The sequence below is a fragment of the Elephas maximus genome, chromosome 15 (genome assembly GCF_024166365.1).
Source record: "Elephas maximus indicus isolate mEleMax1 chromosome 15, mEleMax1 primary haplotype, whole genome shotgun sequence".
In the NCBI taxonomy this organism is placed as follows: Eukaryota; Metazoa; Chordata; class Mammalia; order Proboscidea; family Elephantidae; genus Elephas; species Elephas maximus.
The window spans coordinates 38,969,018-38,986,297 of record NC_064833.1 but is presented as its reverse complement, the minus strand read 5'-3'; the positions used below and the strand labels follow the sequence as shown (position 1 = coordinate 38,986,297).

The following is a 17,280-nucleotide window of genomic DNA, read 5'->3' as shown; positions in this document are numbered from 1 at the left end:
GACAAGTGTAGCTTTAAGAATGGAACTATTGAGATTGTGCATTTCTCTCTCGAGGGAGATTGGTTGGGTGCTATACTGGAAGACCAAATGAAGACTTAACTTGAAAGAGTTGATTATTGTGCTAACTAACCAAAATTGCCTGGTACCAAATGATACCCAAGGAGAGGGAGGGAAACCAGAGTTCATGCTTAGATGATATAATTTCATAATTATGATGAAGTAGACTTTTAATTGATGTCTAATGGATAGCACTTTCCCAGTCAAGATGTCATATGTATAATCAAGAGAAAAGCTGAGTTAAAATAAAGCAAATACAAAGGGAGATACTAGAGGCAACTTTACAAAGGGAGATACTAGAGTCAACTTTTGGTAAGTTTCACAGACAGGTTTTTGGTTGCAGGATGGGAAACATTCTGCTAATTTTTGACTTCTTACGAAATAAAAATGTTAACCAAGGCTGATCTCACTCTCTTGAGATATGTATGTAGTGTGTGTGAATATGATTAAGCTGCTGTTTCGTTATTCTAGCACAGAGTTATTTACATAATTGCAGCATGTAATTATTGGCCTAGTGATTTTTTTTCTTATTCTTCAGGGGAAGTTTGCTAACTCGAAGCCTAGCGGAAATTGTGAAGAAGGATGACTTTGTTCTTGATTCGGAGTATCTCGTCACATTATTGGTGGTAGTTCCAAAGTATGTCTGTTACAAAAGGTTTTTTACTTGTTAAAATACAAGAACAATGTTAGTATCTGGTATGACAACGTGAAATTTCTCATAAAACCTAAGTGTAAACAGTGTAACCTTGGCATTCACTCCGTCAGCCAACATGTACTCCTGTGACACAGACAGTAGAATTTAGTTCATAACTTGGTAAGGGAGATACCAGTTATAAATAGAGATTCCAAATCAGTTTTAGTAACTTGGTGGAGTTGACTCATTAAAAAATTAAATAATGTTAAAAAAATTTTTTTTTAATACAGATTTTAGATTTTTCAAAAAGTAAGAGAAGTCTTTGTATTCATTTTTCTGAAAAGTCTTTATGACTGATTAGGATGAATTAGGAGCCCTGGTGGTGCAGTGGTTAAACACTCAGCTACTAACCAGAAGGTTGGCAGTTCAAACCCACCACCCTGCTCTGTGGGAGAAAGATGTAGCAGTCTCTGCTTGCATAAAGATTACAGCCTTGGTAACCCTATGGGGCAGTTCTGCTCTGTCCTATAGGATAACTTTGAGTTGTTAAGATACCAGCTGGCAAAGGGTGGGAAAGGTACCCCCATGGAATTTACAGTGGCTGCAGTATTCTCTGACTTCTGTATTTTTTTCTCTTTACTGCAGAATATAGGCTTCTGCATTATTCTTTGTGCATGGAGAAGGGCTTAAAACTAAGGGTTTGGTTCTGAAAGTTTTACTTTGTGTTTTAGTTAGATGACTCCTCCCTGCTATACTGGAACACTGATTATTTGTGGTAAATGTCTCTGTATCTGTGTTTTTATACCATGTAGGAAAATAACCTTTGCCTAAATAAGAGGTTTGTCTCATACAACCTTTATTTAAAATTTGTTTTTAGAACTAGAAGTGTTCGTAGTTTTCTGTACACTATAATTGAAACATAAGACCTAGGTCGTCTTATGTAATGCACTATTCTCTGTCCTGGCCTGTAAACACTGGTGTTATTGTTGTTAGGTGCCATTGAGTCAGTTCCAACTCATAGCGACCCTTTGTATAGCAGAATGAAACAAGTACTTCTTACTCTAAATTTTACATCTCAAGCATAGTTGTTTCTCCCCATACCCCTAAAAGCCAGTGGCCTCTAGAGAAGGTGGTTACACAGTGTTCTTGGCGATGTAGTTTACTGTCACTTTACTTACGTAATACTTCCTGGTACTCTGTATATCCAGTAAATATAGTTTTGTCCAACCCTTCATGATGGCCACTTAATAGAAATGGTAGAGATTTCAACATTTTTTTTTTTTTTAAATGAGATAATGTATATCAACCATAACGTTTGAAAGTAATTTAGGACCTAAACTTCGCTTTATTCCTTTCCAAGCTTAGTCCTAGGATGTACCTCTTTTGCAACAGTTACTGGGTATGAGAGGGTGGTGAGCTGTACTTCCTGCTTTACTCAGTGTATTTGGAATTCATTCTCAGGAAACTAGAAAGATTTTTTTTGTTAGGTTTGAGGTATACTTGCTATAGCTGAATTTCCTATTTGTCTCATAACTTTTTTCTCTTCTGGGTATGGCAAGAAGTAGAATTATGTATTCTTCTCCAATGCTTATTGCACTTTCTCTGCAGGTTAAACCACAATGATTGGATTAAACAGTATGAAACACTAGCTGAAATGGTCGTTCCAAGGTCTAGCAAGTAAGTAGTAGCCTCTGTAAAGCTGTTCACTTCCTAGAATTCCTTTTATAGTTTGGATTAGGAAATAACTTTTCTTTCTTTTGCAGCAAATTTATAGTTTTAGAACGATCATTTTTACCTTGCAAGTAAAGGAGTTACATTTTCTCTGTCTGATTTTATATCTGGAAGGGACTGCACACAGCCTGTTCTGCATCTATAAACCCACTCATGTTTATAGATGTAGAAGTTTGAGGCCATGAAGCTGAAGTCGTTAGCCCGGAGTCACACATGTTATTAGGGCAGGGCTAGAACCGGAACCCAGGTCTCTGGTGTGGTACTTTTTCTGCTGCACTGTGCTACCTTCTGTAAGTTCTTTATTCAGTATTCACTGCATACCTGCCTTATGGCTATAATTTCTCGTTTTACCTTGTAAAGGATGTACATTAGAATGGCAGTGAGAATATTCTACCAGAGTACAGCTTCTACCACCATATTTTCACCATCACTTTCCAGTGAGCCTAGAATTTACACAATCTATGCTTTCCTTAAAAAAAAATTCAGACTTTCACAAAGCACTTTTTTATTTGTGGATTTACCATATATTGTCTAGTTTGATATTTACTACAATCTTGTGAAGTGATTTAGGCAGTTGTCATTCTCCTAGATGAGGAAGTCAAAATGCAGAAAGGTTAAATAGTTGCCTAAGATCTTTGATCGTATGTGTCCAGTGACATAGTTAGAACTAAAACTCAGTCCTATTAGCTCCAGACCCTGTACTCTCTTGACTATACATGTTACTTTTTCTTATGTTCTGCCACTGCCACATGAAGTGTTCCTTGGGGAAGTATATAAATACAGGGTATATGCAACCCACAAAGGATTCTTTTGTATGTATATGCCTCAGGAGGGGGCAGCCTGGTGGAAGGAAGGTAAAGGAGATAGTAAAGAGGTAAGCAGTATTAGTACAGTATTAGTAAGGCTAGGCCCATGAAGTACTTTCTTTTCCAGTTTCATTGTGTCATATGGGAGGTAGCTTAGCATAATGGATAGAGTCCTGGATCCAGGGATCTGAGCTATAATGCTGGTTCTGCTGCCACCTTGCTGTGTGACCTGAGGTAAGTCTTTTAACTTCTCTGGGCCTCATTTTCTTTATCTATAAAGCGAGCATAGTACCTTCTCTGTGTATCTCATGAGGTTATTTTCAGACTCAGTAGGGTATGCAAAATACAAACTAGCAATAATACAAGTTGTTATTGTAGTTTCACAAATGTTAATATTTTAGAATTAAACAAATCTGTGCACATCATGAATTTTTTCCCCCATTTTGGGGGAGATAAAACCAGCCCTTTTCTCTCATACCAGCCCTTCACATGTGAACTAAAGACTAAGATTGTACCTTGATAATTTTTTACTTAGAGATTTATCCTGACAGAGGTCACCTTCTCACCTGTGCTCTATCGGGGATTAGTCAGAGAGGTTGGCTTTCTGTCTAGGTGGCAGGTGAAGGGGAAGGGGAAGCCAGACTTCCAGGTAAGTGGTGTGTAGGCTAGTTAAGTAGACCCAGATTTTTTCCTAAAGAAGGGCTTTAAAAATATCACTTTACCTGGAGCAGCAGAGGAAGGAGGAGAGTCCAGGAACAGGAGGAGGATGTGGAATGTGTAGCTAATCGCCTCTTGTGCCATGAGACCAGAACTGGAAGGTGCCTGGCTATCATTTCTGCATGTTTTGATGAAAGAGCTTATAGAAGAATCCTGATCAAAAGGGAGAAAAACGCAGAACAGAATTTCAAATTCTCATGGAATCCAGAATCTCTAAAGCCATGTAGGCTGGATGAACCCCTGAAACTATTGCCCTGAGACTTTAAACCTTAAACCAGAAATACCCCAAAGCCTTCTTAAAACCAAATAGTACTTTAGCTTAAGTAGTAAAGACTGTCTGCCTTAAGCATTGTGCTCTCTTAAGATCTCTTTATATGGAATCTAATTGGCAACAGCAACTGGAAAGGTTAGGTCGAAAACTTAGGGAGCAGTGAATTTATGTTTAATGGGAGAGGACCAACTCAGGGAAGGGTGAAAATGGTTGCACAACTTGAATATAATCAGTGTCGCTGAATTGTACATATAGAAATTGTTGAATTAGTATGTTTTGTGTATATTCTCAACAACAAAATAAAATTATTTAAAAAAAGAATTCTAAGGTTTCCAGAAAACAGGTTACCCTCTCATGGAGTTTTCTTTTGGGGGCAAGTGACTTGTGACCCCCAAATGAAAACAGACTCTTAAGATGTCAATGGTGATACTTGGGTATTATTTTTGTTTTAAAAAATTTGAATTTTGTAGATACAAGATGCTTGTAGCACAAGTAATGTCATTAAATATGTGCACGTATCTGGAAAAAAATATTTCTTCAGAGATTCAGATCTTGTGAAAATCACGTTAGTAAGTTTAAAGGAAAGAAGATGTCAAACAATAACATTTTAATGCAGGCAGTGCTTGTCTTATGGATGACGAATAAGTGTACTCTGACCTGGTGAGAGTTCCCAGCCCTTTGAAACAGCACCACAGACTCATTGGTGCTCTACAGAGGTTTTCATTCAGGGAGCTAGAATTCCAAACGAAGCCAAGGATCCTAGCTAGGAAGGCCTGGAAAAAAGTGATACTAGCCATTGTATGGAGGAAAGATGTTCCTGTGTTTTGGAGCAGGGGTTGAAAAGATAACTTTTATAAAGAAAGGCAAGGGAGGGATAGGTTGAGGCAACAGAACAGGTGTAGGAGTGAGCAGAGGGGATGGCAGTTCTTAGGAGAGAGAGAACTAGCAGTGGGAAGCTCCGGAGAGCGTTAGTAGTTATATGGGTGACTGATAATGCTGTGAAATACCTGAAAAACATTGACAAGCAGTTGAATTTTCATTTCCTGTAGCCTAGTTGCATCTGTTAGAAGATAGTGCTACTAGTTCTACATAATAGTTAAACTAAAGGGGGAGAGAGTTTGGGCTGTTTATTTGAACCTAGTAGAACTTCTGCATGTTAGGTTAAACTGTACTAAGCCCCCTTTCAAGCACAGCTCTTGGACAGCATCCCATCTGGGGAGGCGTCAAGTCCATGCTTAGTCATTAAAAGATGTTACTTTCTCATCTTCCATTCCTCTTTGCTTTCATTTTGTTTCTTTACCTTGGTCTCGTATATCACTTAAGATCACCTTGATTTGCCTTGGTTTAAAATCAGTCCAGCATTTGGCTTCTCAGCTCCCTGGTGCCTGCAGCCCATGGATTGTCACCTCCACTTGACTTCTACAGCCTGTTCTATTGGCCTCAGCCCCAGCCACTAGCAAGGCTTTACTTCTGGAACCTATGTATAATCCAGCTCCTCAACCAAAACTTTTCCTCCATCTTCCTCACTTCCATTGAACCTACTCTTTGACCTTGTTTGCATCTCCAATCCCCCAGTCCTTTGTTTGCATTGTCTTTGTTGATTCCTCGGAATCATGCTTCCTCTCTTTTTGACGTAGACTCCTTAGTCAGCACTTCAGACATTCTCTTGGCAGCACCATCAGCTCTGGCCCCTATGACCTTCTGAAAACTCTTAAACCTTGATTGAATCTTTATTGTAGTTTCCTGTCTATGCCTATATTGTTGAGTGAGCTGGAGAGAATCTGGTAGCCCTGAATATTGGCCACTCCAGACTTAAGCTATTCCATTTTAGCAGGGCAGTTTGTTCTTCTGTCAGCCTGTTTCAGTCGCACCCATTGCTCTAATCTCTGTCTGTAGCCTGCCTTCCCTCCATAGTTCAGACCTGCATAACCAGGTTCCAACTGGACCACTCCGTGCAGATGTTCCTCGGTAGTCACCAGTATCACAGCATTCACTCCAATCCCAGTCTCAAACTGGTCATTTCTCTTGTAGCATGTGGCAGCGGCATCTGCCTGGTAATCCAAACCAGAAGCATGGTAGTCAGTCATGTTGGACTTGTTACCTCTCCCTCAGCCCCCATCTAATCAATTGTCATTACCGCCTTCCGTGGTATTTGGTTGAACCATATGAAGCGGTTGTTTCATAGGTCAAAAATGGCCAACTATCAGAAATTTCTTGTTTTGACCTGCTTTAAACTGTTCTTTTTTTCCCCTGTACTTATTGCTGCTGCCTCAGCTTGGGCTTCCATTCTCTTGCCAGGACCTTTGTAATTGCCATTAACCCCTTATCTCCAGCATTTCCCCCCTTACCAGTCCTCCACATTACTGCCATTTTCCTCTTTGTGATACACAAATCCATCTGTTACTCCCACTTAAAACCCTGTCTGTTCTTCTTCAATTTTACTGCCACCCCTCAGCACACATACACACCTCGGGCCCTGTGTTCAGCTATACTAAATTTCTGGTAGCTCTCCAAATACACTGTCTATTCCACCTGCATGCATTTGCATGTGGGAGTGTGGCTGGAATTTTCCTCTCTCCTTTGCCTGTCTTTCAAACTTCCACTTGGCACTGCCTTTTTGTACCCCTCAGGCAGAGTTATTCATTCCCTTTTTTCCCCCCAATATATCATACGCATCTCTTAAACAGTGAAACACGTGAGAGCTGGAACTTGATGGGACTGCATTACTTTTCTGGGTCTTCCAAGTTTTCCACCCCTTTAACACAGTGCAGTCACCACTTTTCTGTCACTCTCTGTTTAGTGGAAAATATTTGAGTTTTCCTTCTCTGACAGGTTTCTGTCTTATGCAAGTTCTGGCTTTCACAGGATTTACTGTAGTGCTTAAAACTCTATTTGTAGTAATCTGTTTATATACATTTTTCCTTTATAGACTCATCTCCTCGAGGTCAGGGAAACATGTCTTAATTAGTGGTTATTCCTCATGTTTACCAAGAGCTTGGCACATGTATGGAGGCCTAGTATGTGCTAAATGACTGAAAATTGATCACACTCAGAATTTGTGGGTTTTTTGTTTGCTTTTTATAAGGTTTTGAGAAATATCTTTCTTGAAGATTAGACGGAAAAGCAAATGATTTTTAATCTTGTTTAAATGCTAATCTTATTTTAATAAGGCGGTGCAGTGGGATTTAGTCATAAAACAAGACTGGCTTCTTTCAGTGTAAGGGTTTTGAGTAAGTTGTGCAACTTTGTGGCCCAGGTCTCCATGTGACAGATGGCACTCTGTGTAGTAGACACCCTGTTTGCTGATACGGCCCTGCCAAGCATCAGATGCTTTTGAAAGGACCTTGAGAATAGCAAAGTGCTGTATAAATTTGAAGGATTAATATGATAATGGTAGAATACTGTTTATGGGTCTGTAGCCTGTCAAGTTGGATTTGGATTTGTCTCAATCTCAACCAATTTGCACATCACTGAGTCAATTCTGGCAAAAAAAATATTTTATCGTTACCAGCTCTGTCCACATGGTAGCTGCCTTTTGGACTTGAAAGGCGCTGGGAGCAAGAAGTAAGGGTCATAGTTTTGAGAAAGGCAAAGTTTGAAAGGAAATTTAAACGTTATCAAACCAGAGCAGTTAAGTTTCTCCACACATCTGTGATTCTAGTCACCAGTACTCCTGCTGGTGTCTGCAGGTCACACTGTGGGGCGGTCGACCCTGCGGCTGGCTGACGAGAGCCAGGGTGGGTTCTGTTTTTAAAAGCATCCTGAGGTTAAGCGTTGTAGTTACCCCCTGGATTTACTTGGCTAACCAGGCAGTTCTTAGGCTTCCTGGAAAAACAAAACTAGCTTTTTCTTTTCTCTTGTGTGTATGTGTGTGTTTAACAAAGTATCTTTGAATTCCACAAGCACTTCCTCAGTTTTGTAAAACCTTTATTACTTTTTGATTGTGGAAGTAACACCTTGTAAATGAAAACAAAGCATCATATTAAAAACACCCAGAAACAAGAAAAATAAAAAGGTGAAGAGGACCCTCACCACCAGTATGTAATATTCTCCCACCCCAAGACCATCACTGTTGAACAGCGTGAGCCTTATGTAGACCTTGCATATGGGTTTCCATATATAAGTAATTTTGAAAACCAAATTAGAATTATGCTATACATGAACTTTTCCCCAAAGCATTACAAATTTATTTGACAGTTCAAATTTCCTGGCAGATGTGTCTGGAAAGCTCTTTCTGGTGATGTCCATACACTGTGACCAGATAGAAGTTCTGACTCCACTTGGACCTTCGAACGCCTAGACCGGACCCCTGAGACGCATAAAAGTGTGTTTACTCAGGGGTTACGTAGACAGTTAACGTTATCAATTTTTGATTAGGGTGTGGGGAGGGGAAAGATTTGAGATACTGACAGTGCAGAGAGGGTGGGCCAGGCTCACTGGGGATGAGCCGGGATGGAGAGATGAGAAGTAGCCTTCCAGAAGAGAAGAAGGTAGTTAACAAGGAAGGAAGGAGACACTGGAAACAAGCCACCTACTCGACGGTTTTGCGTAGGTCATTCTGATACTGACAGAGGTAGAAAATCATGGTTTTCACGGTTTGAATTACGTAATGAGTTAATATCTTCAGTGTTTGAAGCAATGCAGATGGATAGAATTGAGGTGCTGGGGAGGGCTTTTAGACCCCACTGTTTCTCTTTCTCCCTGTTTCTGAATTCTGCGTTTTATGTGAAGGAGAGAAGGAAATGTAAATCTCTAACTGGACTTTGACCTTTTCTCATAGCGTTCTCTCAGAGGACCAAGACAGCTACCTTTGTAATGTCACCTTGTTTAGGAAGGCAGTTGATGACTTCAGACACAAAGCCAGGGAAAACAAGTAAGATAATTATTATTTTTTATGTTGTTTTTGAATTTGTTAAATCAGCTGTGCATTGCTTGAACAGTTTTGTTTTTTTCCTCCCAAATTTAGATTCATTGTTCGTGACTTCCAGTATAATGAAGAGGAGATGAAAGCAGATAAAGAAGAAATGAACAGGCTTTCTACTGACAAGAAAAAGCAATTTGTATGTGTTCTTAATATTTAGTATTATCAATGTTAAGCACAAGAAAAAGTGGTATTGCTTTGATTTAAGAGAAGGTAAAGCTTCTCTGATTTTGCTTTTAAGACATTTGTGTTTTGGTTTTTTTTTCTATTGAATAATCGGAATGAAATTTCTCTAAGCAAGCTTAGATTTGTGAGTAGTTATCTCAAAAGGCAGACCGTAAAATTAATTACTCCTCCTACTAAATCCTCATCAAAATTTAATTTTAAATGCATTGTTTTAGTTAATGCTCCTGTAGTAGGGTATTATTTCAGTTAAATAATAAAGTCCTTTTTTTGCAGTAATAATTTTTATTTTCTTGAGGCAAGTTTTTTTAATGCCTCAATCTTTTGTTGAAGCAATTTGTATTTAAATCATTGAAGAGTTAGTATTCCAGGCATAATGGGGAGCAGGGATGGAGTTATGAAAATCAAAGATGCTATCAACTTTCTTGCCATCAGCAAGAGTAGGATTACTGTGAAGACTAAAAGCTTGTGTGGGAGGGAAACGTGATAAGTGAAGATGTGTTTCTCTTGTAATATGAAAGCAAATAAAACCAAATACCATTTTAAATGATTTCAAGTGCTTTACAAACCACATCATCTCTGTTGGGAGAAAACTACCCCAGTAATGTTCAATATAACCAGCTTGTTAGGGAAGATCTAAAACCCTTTTTAAGAACATATTTTAATCAAAGATTTTCAACTTTTTTTTTTTAAATAATAATTTTTGCTTAAATTAATTGGTTGGTATATCCAAATGTGCCTGATGTTGTCCAGGTAACTATTAATTGATAATGTATATCTTTTAATACATATTTATTTTAATAATGGAGAGGAGGCATTAAGTTATTTGAAATCCGTTAGTTTACAGAGGTATTTTAATTTAGTACTGGAAATCATATTAAATATTTTAAGTTCAAAAAGAATTTACGTAATAAAGTCATTAAAATTTTAGCTCATGAACAGCTTTTAGAGATCTGTATCAACCCCTGTAGTTTACAGATGAGAAAACTGAGGCCTTACGGGTATTAAGTGACTTGCCTATGTAACTACTTGTCTTTGTTCACAGGAGGTTGTTTGTAAGTTGAATTATATTTTAAATACATTAAATGCTTTAAAGTATTGGTTTTGGTTTTCAAACCTAGGACACCCCTATATTTTGTCCCATTCTAAACTACTTTCATTAAAACATATGCCTTTTTCTATGTAGTAAATTGGTTCTGTGCATTTTAATATTTGTTAAAGTTATGCAGTAGTAGCTAACTTTTTAATTTAAGGTAACGTGCCCAAGATAATGAGACTAATACTCGTATTTTTTTTAAGTGAAATATAAGGAGACTTAATTCTCTGTAGATTCCTGAGTGGATACTTGTTTCTTTAAAAAATATTTGTTCTAATTGCTTTTTCAAATTTCTGGTGATTGATTTTTTTCCCCCCTTTTTATAGGGACCGCTTGTGCGGTGGCTGAAAGTGAATTTCAGTGAGGCGTTTATCGCTTGGATTCATGTGAAAGCATTAAGGGTTTTTGTTGAGTCTGTTTTAAGGTAAAGAAAGTAAATTGAGAAGCTTGGGGCTCCGGCTCTTAGGTCCCTTTACATTGGTCCTTCATTATAACATAGTCCAATAATGTGAAGTTGAATTGAGAAACCAGAGCGCTAATCATCGGGGAGAAATTGTCAATATCATACAGCTTATAAAGTATATATTAGTCCTGTCCCTTAACATCAGGTTTAGAGAAAGAGACTCACGCTGCTGTACTCTCTGGATCCCTTCTTACATAACATTTAAGTTAAAAGTAGATCATGAAATATTAGCCAATGTTTGTTTACAAAGGAGGAGTCCTGGAAGCACAGTGGTTAAGCTCTCGGCTACTAACTGGAAAGGTCAGCAGTTCAAACTTACAAGCTGCTCTGTGGGAGAAAGTTGGGGCAGTCTGTTTCTGTAAAGATTATAGCCTAGGAAACACTGTGGGGCAGTTCTTCTCTGTCCTGTAGGGTTGCTGTGAGTCCCAGTCGACTTGATGGGTTTTTCTTTACAAGGAAGCTCTTCATATATTTTACATGTAGTTTTGGTATATTAACCTAAGATACTTTAACATTTGGAGATACTTAAAAACCGCAATCATTTTGTGATTGTCTGTTCGTGTTGATTGTAATAGGAATAGTTGAATAACTTACCGGCAGCAATGTTCATTATTTTTAAATTCCTCCCTTTGTCATAGTAGGTATGGGCAATCTCATGTTCTTTATTACAAAAGTATATGCTGAGCTTACATACTACCTGTATTTCCTGAAGTTATTCATAGATTACCTTAAAAATTAAATAGTAATTAACGTAATTCCTGGAAGAGAATTGGTACTCATTTTAAAGAGAGGCAGAGAAGGTCTGAGTTTCTCTGTGTATTAGTTGAACTTGTAAAAATGGTCATTAAAATGAGGTTCCCTCTCCCCTTTAACCGTGATTAGAACAGTGAGTGAACATTTGCCTTAAAATTTATTTATGTGTTTGCTTGTACTATAAACTGTGTTTCTGCTTCCTTCTAAGGTATGGTTTGCCAGTGAACTTTCAAGCAATGCTACTTCAGCCCAATAAGAAAACAATCAAGAAACTGCGAGAAGTATTATATGAATTGTATAAACATCTAGACAGCAGTGCAGCGGCTATTATTGATGTAAGTACTTCCTAGATGGCCTTGGTAGAGGAGGAACTGGAATGAATTTCAGAAAAATTAATGGGAGAAGATAGAAAAGGGGTAGTAAATATTGTGATACTTAATCTTTGCTAATCTGAGGTCTTCAGTTAACTCCGAGTTTGTTAAAGGGAGCAAGTAGTTAACCTCCAGCATCATACGACTGACACATGTTGTAAGGAATTTAAGCTTGGCTGATTGATGTAGCAGTATCGCCCAAGCTGGTGTTTATAAGGCATTATTTCTCTAAGCCTTTTTCTATCATCTTATTAAAATGGAGTAATTCCCCTTACAGATTTCTCTTACTAGGTTTAAAATGTTTTCAATGCTTTTGCTTATTCTGGGACTTATAGAACTTTAAAAAGTTCTGTTGAAAGTCTCATCCAACTAACATTTGAGTACTAGGTCGGCAGTTTGCGGGGACTTTTTCACACGTGATTTTTCTTTAATTTAGCCTTCAAATCTTGGAAAGAAATCAGTGAGGTGTAGCTGTTAGAACCCCTCTTTTCTTCGTACAGAATTGAAGTCCTAGGACAGTAAGGCATTTGCCCAGGACCACTAGACTAGTGAGTGGAGGATCTAGAATTGAAATTAACACTCAAGACTTTAAGTCTTCAGGTGGGGAGGCCGCTTCTGGGGAAAAATGTGTGTTTTGTTTTACGTTAGTTTATAAAACATACAAGTCCAAATTTATCTATTAGATTCAAAAGACACGAAATTACCCTGTCAGATTGTTAAAAAAGTTTCTGGGAACTTTCTGGTTCTGTACTTAATCTCATTGTGATATGGTAACAAACAGTTGGTAGACTAGGACCTGTTCTTGGGCCATACTTTGATCACTAACTTAAACAATTAAAAGTAAGAAACAACAATAGCAAAAGACCCCAAATCATTAAAAACAAAACCCAAACTTGTTCTCTTGGTAGGAGAGGACTTACTAAGTGGAATAGTAATGGCACGATGGGGAAAAGAAATCACAGAAGAAAAAACATTGATAGATTTGATGTCATGAAAATCCTGCAGTCCCAGGACGTTTTAAGGCCTTTGTTCAGGACCGTTTGGCTAGTGAGTGGAGGATCTAGAGATGCAGGACTTGAGACCGCCTTCTCTTCTACATTGAGCGGTTACTTCCAGAAAGAAATGTTTGTTTTTGTCATTACTTTATTAATCCTATCAAAACCTATTTTACTGTGTTGCATCCTCTTTACCTTTTACCCAAAAGGTCACAAAATCCTTAAGTTAGCGTGTATATACAGTTAACAATTTTATGTTTGATACCACTGGATTCTCAAGCTAGGAATCTTACGCTTTGTGTAAGATGTTTAAAAAACAGCAGAATGTAGTGGTTAAAAACAAGAGCTGTGGACAGGATTTTCTGAGTTAACATTCTGGCTTTACCACTTAGTGGCTATGAGCTTAGACAAATTACTGGTATGTTACTTCCTCAATTTTCTCTCCTATAAAATGGGAATAACAACAGTACCTCCTATAGAGTATTGTTGGAAGGATTAAATGAAGCCTTTTGTAACTAATGCTTATCTGTCTCTCAAACTCTAGACGTGTTACTTCTAAATAACTGTAGAAGGCACGTTAAAGGTACCACTGAAATAGGTAGAGCTGAACTATGGTATATGAATGTTGTTTTTCTTTCTTTATAGTTGCAAGTACATAAAATGAAGTCATGCATGTTTTACATCATTTCCTTATATAAATAGGGTTTTCAGAGCGTACAGAACTCTACAGATTCTTGATGGTCTCTGATTTATCTCAAAGACCTGAGCTTTCTGAGGCATGCTCTGAGCATAACAGCCATGAGCATCATCTTATAAACCTTTATATCCAAGGTGCTCTGTTGGATGCACTACCTTAGAGGGATCCTGTTTTCCAGCCTCCTTGCTTTCAGGGACTCAGGTAGACTTCATAACACCACACAGTTAAACACTTCGTCCGTATTGTTGGGGGTGTATCTTCAGGTAAATTCCCAGAAGTGGGATTTGCCAGGTTGAAGGGTAAATATATATGTAGATTTGTCAGATGGTTCATAGGCCTTGCGCCGTTTTGCACTCCTACCAGCAGTGTGTGAAAGTGCCTGTTTCCACAGCCTCGCCAGTAGATCTTGCCAGTCCGGTGGGTGAGAAATAGTATTTCAGTGTAGTTTTAATTTACATTTCTCTTTTTATGAGAGAAGTTATTTATCGTTTGCGTTAGTTTATCATTTGTTCTCTTTGGTTTCCCAGGTTTATTATCAGTGTCAACTGCAGATGGTTTGTTTTTTCTTTTCCTGTTCTTCAGTGAGTTTTCTCTGTTCTTTTTTTTTTTTTGGTGGCATTTGTTTAGTTTTGTTTTAATGCACGATACAAATATTTTGGAGATTAATACTTCGTACATTGTCTTTGCTCAGCAAGACGTAGTAGATCTTCCATTGGTTCCAACAGAGATATTTTCAAAATTACGGGCACATACTTTTAAAAGCAATCATTGATAAACTCGATTGCTTGATTGACTCTGTATTGGTTTCTCTATTCTGATTGCATTGCCGAGTATCTTCAGAACAGTGTTACTAGTTGTGGAGTTAATGACATCCTTGTCTTTTTCCTTACTTTAGTGGGAGGGTCTCTAAGGTTTCCTCATTGAGCAAGCTGCTGGCTTTGGGAGTGAGGTACATAAAACATTTATAGCTTTTATAACTAATGAATTATTTTAAAGGCCTTACTGATAACTCTTTGGAACCTTTTCAAAGGGAAGTGATAGAACCTAGCATTATAAGCTAATAATACTTGCCAGTCAGTTACTGTGACTAACTGCTCCATGCAAAGGAAGGCCTTTCTGGTCATGAACACAGGGAAGCACAAGGCACCGGCTTTGCTTCCTCTGTTACCCAGGGCCCATGCAGGCACTTTCCAGCAAGCTGCTTGTATTCCTGTGGCTTTGCCAATCCTTTCACATTCTTGCTGTTTTTTTTTTTTTTTTTTTCATTACTCTTCTCAGGGCTTCCTTCTGCTTAAACTCCTTGTTCTTCACAGTCAAGCTCAGGTATTGCTACTTGGCTCCTTCAGGCACAGCTGCTGCTTTGAACTTACAGAGCGTGTTGCATGCGGGTGGGCTCCAAGCCTGGCTGCTTGTCACAGTCCCTAGACTTCCTGAACTGAGTCTTTAGGGATTGTTTAGAAAGTGCCTCCCGGTGTTTCTGAGACAAAGTCGTGTGTGGGGAACCGCTGTTCTGCATGGTTCTTAAGACACCTTCCTATGCCAGCTAGAGCTTGGGTGGTAATTACTTCTCCTTTTCCCTCTGGCTTGCTCGTAACTGTCACAGAACCTCATCCTATTCAATAAATACTTGTGAATAAATGATTGGTGGGACTCTAGCCTAGTAAACAAGGTATATAAAGAAGGAAAGAGAATACTATTAATCTGTATTTAGTAATACATGATAGGTGGCGTTCCTGTCAATTGTATAGGAATACCTATAAATGTACCTTTGCTTGCGTGCATGCATATGGTAAACATTCACTTTCTGGTGGTTTTCTGTGTTGCTTCTCCCACACCCCCAGCCATTAAAAATAAGGGCAAAAAGTTTAGTAAAGGTTTGTTGTGGTTTTTAGCTGCCATCACTTTGGCCCTCATCTTACGGCAACCCCATATGTGATGGAATTGGACCATTGTGATCCATGGGGTTTTCACCAGCTGATTTATGAAAGTAGATTGGCAGGCCTTTCTTCCTAGTCTGCTTTAGCCTGGAAGCTCCACTGAAACTGGTTCAGCATCACAGCAATACAGAAGTCTCCACTGACAGGTGGTGGTTGTGTGTGAAGAGCATTAGTCAGGAATTGAACCCTGGTCTCCTGCATGGAAGGTGAGAATTCTACCACTGAACCTGGGAAAAGTATAATGACTGTAAATTAATGAAAATGTTATTACATGTTACTAAAGTCCATTTACCCAACAGTATTCTATATTCTAAACATCTCTGTCACTCTGTTCCCCCAAAATCATGTTCTCTCAAAATCACGTTCTCTTGATCTTAGATAAGGTAAAGGCCAGAAAGAGTAGGGCCAGGTTAACAATTTGGATTTGGTGGGGTTTTTTTTGTTGTTGCTGCTGTTTTTAATGAAAATTTTTATTGAGATAATTGTAGATTCACTTGGGGTTGTAGAAAATAACACAGAGAGATCCATCGTATACTTTGTCCATTTTCCCCAGTGGTAGCATTTTGTGTGTGTGTGTGTGTAAGTTAACACGGCAAATTAGGTTCCCATTTAACAATGTCTATACATATTGTTCAGTGACATTGGTTACATTCTTCGCAATGTGTCAGCATTCTCATTATTTCTATTCTTGTTCTGTTTCCATTAATCTAGTTTCTCTGCCTTCCTGCCCCATCTTTGCTTTGTGGTAAATATTGACCATTTGGTCTTATATAGCTGATTATTTAAAGGAGCAGAGTACTGACGGGTGATGTTTTATTTTGTGAACCTGTCTATTACTTGGCTGAAAGGTGGCCCCTGGGAGTGGGTTCAATTCCAAATTTAAAGCCTATCACAGGGTGATAATCTTGGGGGTTCCTCTAGTTTCTACCAGTCCCGTAAGTCTGGCCTTTGTTAGAAATTTGAGGTTTGTTCTACATTTTTCTCCCATTTTGTCTGGGACCATCTGTTGTGTCCCTGGTTAGAAATGGTGGGTAGTGGTAGGCAGGCACCATCTAGTTCTTCAGGTCTCAGGAGAGATGAAGCTGTGGTTTACGTGAGTTTGGGGTTTTTTATGTTAGAATACTTCACCTTGTTTACCTTGTTTTATGCTAGGTAGAGCTGTGCTTTGCTTCTTAGTTTTCTGTAGATTAGATGTTTATAGCTGCAGAAATACAGAAACAACCAGTGATACTAGTTGTTTACAAAAATTATAAATTGGTAAAGAGGACTAAAAGTAGTAGTTATTTTAATTTGGTTAAATTTTTGGAGTCAGTGGATGAGCATTTAAAGGCAACCATCATTTTTCTAAAATTGACAGGATCTCACGTGTTGCGTCAGTTAGAACCCATGAAAAACCAGTTTCTCTTAACAGATAGAAGACAATGCAGGAAATAAATTTCTATATTTTCATAGAATTGTGGTTAAAATATGAGACCTAACTATTCGTTACATAATTTCCTACCAGTAAATTCTTATAGCATGCATATATAATAGGTGATATCTTTAAAACCACACTTAGTTTACTTTTATCCAACATTTTGTAAGCCTTGTATCACACAAGCTCAATAGTAGACTCAGTACCCTGAGCTCAAGATTAAAAAAGTAATTT

At 38.3% G+C, this 17,280-nt stretch overlaps 1 protein-coding gene across 2 annotated transcripts in view; it reads left to right on the top strand.

Annotated features, from left to right (window-relative positions):
- ATP6V1C1 (ATPase H+ transporting V1 subunit C1) overlaps positions 1 to 17,280 on the top strand; it is a 59,731-nt gene that overhangs the window by 30,678 nt on the left and 11,773 nt on the right. For both annotated transcript variants that reach the window (XM_049853773.1, XM_049853772.1), the window contains exons 7-12: positions 596 to 694; positions 2,300 to 2,368; positions 8,997 to 9,089; positions 9,183 to 9,276; positions 10,743 to 10,840; positions 11,841 to 11,967. In XM_049853773.1, coding sequence (XP_049709730.1) covers positions 596 to 694; positions 2,300 to 2,368; positions 8,997 to 9,089; positions 9,183 to 9,276; positions 10,743 to 10,840; positions 11,841 to 11,967 — 580 coding nt within the window. The remainder of the gene's footprint in view (positions 1 to 595; positions 695 to 2,299; positions 2,369 to 8,996; positions 9,090 to 9,182; positions 9,277 to 10,742; positions 10,841 to 11,840; positions 11,968 to 17,280) is intronic.